This window comes from Cydia splendana, chromosome 13 (assembly GCF_910591565.1).
Source record: "Cydia splendana chromosome 13, ilCydSple1.2, whole genome shotgun sequence".
NCBI lineage: Eukaryota > Metazoa > Arthropoda > Insecta > Lepidoptera > Tortricidae > Cydia > Cydia splendana.
The window spans coordinates 13,176,833-13,183,224 of NC_085972.1; the positions used below are offsets into that span (position 1 = coordinate 13,176,833).

A 6,392-nucleotide genomic window follows, 5' to 3' on the forward strand; every position below is an offset into this window, starting at 1 on the left:
GTAAACAATGTTTTGACCTTCACAGTCTGCCATTGCAGCGTAAAGTACCTTAATACTATGTGATAAATTTACTATTGCATTGTTATATAAAATAGTTGTGGACTTCTAGCGGTCAAAGTAGCAATGTGCGGATTCAGTGACTTGAACATGTAAGTGTACAAACAGCAACACTCTTAACTGTACATCGGTGAACCTTATTACAAAACTTATATAAGGTCAGTGTGTCATGGACAGTTGTGGGCGATAGTACCTACCACAAACTACGAAGATACTATATACGCGTATGTACCTACCAACGCAAATAATCCACTTGATAAGTTTGACTGGAGCAAGTAATAGTGCGATTGATGCGGGCCAATACAAAGAGCATATCCATGCTGACTTACATGACGACATACAAACACACGCGACCAACCAGTGCATGTAGCTCGAGCATACAGCTCGCTTCCGAACTTGCGTGGGTTACACGCGCCATGTGCAATAAGTAAGTTTAGTGGTTGGGTTGCCAGCTTTGGTTGCAGCAGCTAAAAAATCTAGCATTCAGATCTCAGGCGTCAATGTCATTGTCATCAGTCATCGTCAGCTGCTATTGATATTTACTTACAGTTGTTTTACTAATATTTTAACTGTGAATAAACGAACTGTGAATATCGTGAGCGTCGGTAAAGTGGCATATAATATTAACTGAGGATCACGTAAACCAATCTGCATTCATGAATATAATTTTAGTTGGGCTTCTTTTGATGATTCGACCGGCACTCAGTATGATGATAACACACTTTAAATGCCGCGGCGGAGTCTACCCACGGTCGTCAATTGAAAGATTCCCGGTACCTGATGATAAAGTGAGCTGGGCCGTTGACTATAAGGAATATAGACCACGCAATCATACTGCACAATCCATTCATGGGAAACCTTGGGCTGATCCAGAGATAGGTAAAGTTTTGACTCATTATAGAGCCATACCACTCCTTTACTGGATATGATGCAATCATCATAACATATGGAGTGGCGAAAACTTAATACAGCATATAAAATAATAATAAACAATGTAACATTTAAATAGAAAACCTGACTTTATATCTTTTACAATATGTACAATTAAATTTTATGGAAATTGTGAATTTGCAAATTTTTACAGGTAATCCTGACTTCAAACCAAACTGGAATCATTTAGACAAGAATGTTGATAGACAAAGTTACACAGGTCAATACAAAGTAGTAGATAGCTATCCTCTCAATCCTATTGGGAGAACCGGCATCAGTGGTAGAGGAGTGCTAGGCCGCTGGGGACCCAATCATGCTGCCGATCCAGTGGTCACAAGGTGGAAAAGACTGCAGTCGGGAGAAGTGGAAGTAGACAAGAATAGCAATAAGTATGCTAAGTGAATCATATATATATTTCTAGTTTAGAGATATTGCATTCAATGAGGTTACATTTTACAAGCTTTTATTTAACTTGCAATGTACCTATGTAAGTATGTACTTATGTAACTATGTCTGTATGTGTCAAATCTTGCAAGTTAAATTTGACCCACTTCCCGACTTCCAATAGGGGATATTACTGCAATGTTCTGCCGCCAGAGTGCAGCACTACCGACTCAGTAAATTCATAGACTAACTTATACATACTGTGCCTTAAACTGTTTTTTGACAAGTTTTCACAGACAATAAAATATGACATTGATGCATCAAGGCGGTTTGTTAACAAGGGCCTAAACGCGAAAATCGAAATTTAGTTATCTGCCTCTTTATCGCTCGAAAATGCAAGAGTGATAGAGAGATTTAGATAACGAAATTACGCTTTTCTTGTTTCGCGGTAGGCCATGTGATTGACGTGACGTGTGATGTGTCAGTGTGTTAATATTCCCTATAAAGTAGAAAATTTGCATACATAATATATATGTCCGTCAGGTGACAATGCAATATTATGGTACCATCAAGCTGATCTGATGATGGAAACAGGAGGTGGCCATAGGAACTCTGTGATAAAACAATGCAACCTAATTGTGTTTGGGGTTTTTAGAATGGTCTCGATGATTTTTAGTTGCCAGTGGAAAGAAAAGTACAGTCAGCAAAAGCTTGTACCAAAAATGAAATTTTTGCCTAAAACTTATTATTTGTGACTTATTTTATTCCAAAGTAATGCCTTTTGTTATTCCTAGGCCAATACTTCAGTTTGTTGCCATAAAACGAGGAGACACGGGTGAATGGGCCTTACCAGGCGGTATGGTAGACCCTGGTGAGAAGGTAACCACAACAGCTGTCAGAGAGTTCCGAGAGGAAGCTATTAACTCCCTTGTTATGTCCCAAGGTAAGATTAATATTTCATAAGTAGTAAGTGTTCAGACCCCCATAAGAAGCTCTGATATTGATCTTGCAGTTTAGAGTAGTTGTACTCCATTTCTCTCAATTGGGACACTTTGCGAGCTTCTCTTATAACCTTCTAGGTCCCAGAGGCCCGTATACAGGACGAATTTCCACTTTTTTTAAACAAAACAAGGTTCCAAATTCAAAACCAGAACAAAAAATCTGGGATCCAAGAGGCTATCTCGCGTACTGAGAGCTACTATACAATACGAATTAATATTGATTTGATAGAATAATAAGCCATTTATTATGAATATTCTTTGTTGAATCTTATACTGTACCTGTTTGAAAATTTGAAATATAAATTATAATTTCAAATCATGAAAAACTTACTAAGGATTATACCTATTTTAATGAAATTATCTGTTTTAGGTGAACTAAAGGCATGGGAAGCGAAATTCGAATCGTTCTTCAACGACGGCGAAGAAGTCTACAAAGGCTACGTAGACGACCCGCGCAACACCGACAACGCCTGGATGGAAACAGCCGCGTACAACTTCCACGACGACAGCGGGCACGTGGTTGGCGCGCTGAACCTGCACGCTGGCGACGACGCCGTCGGCGTTACGTGGGTCGACGCGACCCCGGACCTGAAGCTCTATGCCAGCCATAGTAGTATTGTTAAGGAAGTGCTCAAGCGAAGGCTTAATGCTTTTTCTTAAGTGTAAGTGTGAGCACAACTAGCACAAGGTAGTAATCTCTCAGATGCTGCGTTGCTGACATGGATTGCCAGTACAAACAAGTTTTTTTTTGTTGAATTTAAGTAAACTATTGCACTTTTTACAAACAAGTTACAAATTACCTATTACAACGTCGCATTTTTATTTTATTAGAGCCTACGTTAAATTTGACACTTAATAAAGTGTATAAGAATGAATAATAATTGTGGTTTCACCCACGATTTTGACCACAATAACACACATATCAGCACATAATTATGAAAGGTTAACTGATAGCCTCATATATTAAAGTATCCCGCCGCGTCAGTCTGTTTCTGTGTATGTATGTCCACGATAAACTTAAAAACTACTGAAAGCTTCGAGCAACACCGGCTTCCGACACATCGGAAGGGAGGGGCCCAAGCGATATCTCACCGTACAAATCTTTCTGCCATTTTTCGCGGGGGGAAAGGTGCACACAGTCGCACTTCTCACACACTTACATACAAAATCCCATCAAAATCCAATCTGTAATGACGACACAAATACATAGAAAATGACACACGTCAAAGACAAATCTTGCAAACCTCGATCTCTTTTTGTGTACGGACGAGTCAGGACGAGTGACAAGTGTCACAACACGCACACTAACACATTTTCGTTGAAGTATGTTATTGTATTCTGAGAGATGAGAAGTCGGATTTGTCGCTCGACCGATCCGCAATTTGTACTGAGCGAGCAAAATCGATAAATCCAACAATTACATGAGACTAAAATATAATAATTGTTTTTAATGTAATTAAACGTATGCTATGTAAAAAAAAATATTACATGTGAAATGTAACACTTTCTTTTTGTAAATTTGATATCCCCGACCTCTTTTTATAACAAAAAACCGAGCAAACAGGCATTTTTGTGCAGCAGTGTTCACGCGCGCGTCTGGACTCGGTCTAGTGAAAAATCCAAGTGCAACTAGTTTTATTACCCGCGCTAGATTAGATTGACGCGCTAATCTTGTACCTCGGCAGAGGGGAAATAGTGCGAATGCCGCCTCCCTTCCGTGTTGCTCGAAGACTGAAAGGATTTTCATGCGGTTTCACCTATCAATAGAGTGATTATTGAGGAAGGTTTTGTGTAACCCGTGCGAAGCCGGGGCACGTCGTTAGTTGTTAATAGGTGTAAGCGACTTCCAAAAAAAAAACTATATTATTATTTATACTCACACTTACTTTATTATTTGTATAACTATATAGAACCTTACATCTAATAACATTAAAATAATTCAATTTTGTAAACCCTTCGTCACCTTGATTAAAAGTTGTCACATACTTAAAATCTGTAGGTATTATTTTGCTAGCATAATATTGCACCCACTGAATAGGAAAAATGCACTAACAAAATGCAAAAATTTAAATGGAAGTGTAGTCCTAAAAAAGATTTCATGTACATAAACATTATAAGGGTGGTATTCCACCTGTCCAATATTTGATCAAATGTGCATTGCGTCCCACTCCCTCATTAAGCAAAATGTGAGACGCAAATACAAATTTAATCAAATCTTGGACAGGTGGAATACGACCCTAGTTATTTTAAGAAATAAGGTTACATAGGCACTATGCAAAAATGTGCCTATGACAAGGTGCATTAAAGTCGTTTTTCGTGTCTTATCTTATTGCAAAGTGCACCTACCAATCACTTCTCGTGAATGAAAGATAAAAAAAAGAGAAAGGAAACATTCATACGCAAATAACAAACCAAGCACCTAGTCTTAATATCCCTATAAATTTTCTCTTAGAACCAATAAACAAAAATGAGCAAACATATCTAAATAAATTTTACGAAACAACAAACAGTCACATGTAAAGGTTTAATTTTCAAGAGTTATTCATCCATTAATTACATCACACGATTTTGGGGGGGGTCAAGAAAATGTGACATGTTGTGACAAGGGGGAGAGGGGAGTCACAAACTTTGTGACGTCACTTTAACTTCATCAGTAACCAAAATTTTATTTTAATCATTTTATTTACTGTACAGTTCAAAAACAAGTTTTTGGAACGATAATCGTTTTTATTAGTTTAATTTTTTTTCGTAATCAGTTTTGGGTTATAAATTTACTAATATTTTGACAAAAAATTAATAATACTTAATTCAATTTGCCGATTTCGTTGAAAAAATGTGACGTCACACCAGGGGGGGAGGGGTTTGCCAAATGTGACCAAGTGTGACAAGGAGGGGGGGAGGGGTCAAAAAACCTTGAAATTCGTGTGACGTAATTAATGGATGACCCCTTAGCTTGGTATCCCATTTATCAATTTTCTTTGTTGTTGGTATTCAACTATTCAGACCCAGCTCTTGTCTCTTCTTCTTTGTCCAGCCCATTTCCCAGTTCAGCTGGGGTCGGGCCTATTCAGCCCCACCTGCTGGGGCCACCCAGCTCTTGAGAATTAACCTTTACTTTAATATCCGACGTACTGTTAGGACATCACATTAGTAAGTTATTGAGTAATTCTATAAATAACGTATATCTCATACAAGCCCTCTTTAAACATATATCATAAACATACATACATGTATTAACAAATGAAAGATTACCCACCTGTACAAATATCACACTTAAAAATGGCAGCCCAATAAGTACAGCCAATACCCAAGGATTCGTATAGGTATTTATCAGTTCAACACTTGTTCAACAAGGAACCATATATTACTTTCATTTATGACATATTCAAATGTTTTATCTTTTTAAATGCCATATAATTGTAACGTAAATAAGGGACTTTAATAAACCTGTCAAAAAGAGTCATCATCATTTTTTTTACATATATTTCTTAACAATTACAGAGCCAAACTATAAAGTTCGTTAATATATGTACATATATATACCGAAATCTAAACTTTCATGACTAGTAACTATAAAATGATACCAAAAATCATAAAATGACATAAATGCACTATAAATAAATTTACTGACATATTTACCGAAACGCAACTATATAACGCAATTGCAAACTGCATTCACATCAGACAATCTTGCTTGAGACTTGAGACTTAAACTACTTTATTATTGGCAGTTCTAGAAGCTAACTACCCTGTGGCATCATATAAAACATTAAAATGCTAATAAGTAATAACGTTGGGACTTTCATATGGGAAATTATGACGATTATCAGACTAATATTTTATATGAAACAGCCCAGACAGACGATTTATTTATTTTGTACAAACACATTCAGACTAGTAATTTCGTTTAAAAGACACGCCACCGCTTCAAATCATGTCCTTTGTATGTATTTATAAAAATCTTCAGCTATTGCGTTCATTATAAAGTCAATTGCGTTCATTAAACTTTTCCGTGTTTTA

At 37.0% G+C, this 6,392-nt stretch overlaps 1 protein-coding gene across 1 annotated transcript; it reads left to right on the forward strand.

Moving 5' to 3' along the window:
• Positions 1 to 614: 614 nt before the first annotated feature.
• LOC134796116 (ADP-ribose pyrophosphatase, mitochondrial) lies at positions 615 to 6,260 on the forward strand. The gene is made up of 4 exons (XM_063768078.1): positions 615 to 936; positions 1,142 to 1,376; positions 2,166 to 2,314; positions 2,743 to 6,260. Exons 1-4 carry the CDS (start codon positions 714 to 716, stop codon positions 3,030 to 3,032), a joined length of 897 nt encoding a protein of 298 aa, XP_063624148.1. The 5' UTR covers positions 615 to 713; the 3' UTR covers positions 3,033 to 6,260.
• The last annotated feature ends 132 nt before the right edge of the window (positions 6,261 to 6,392 follow it).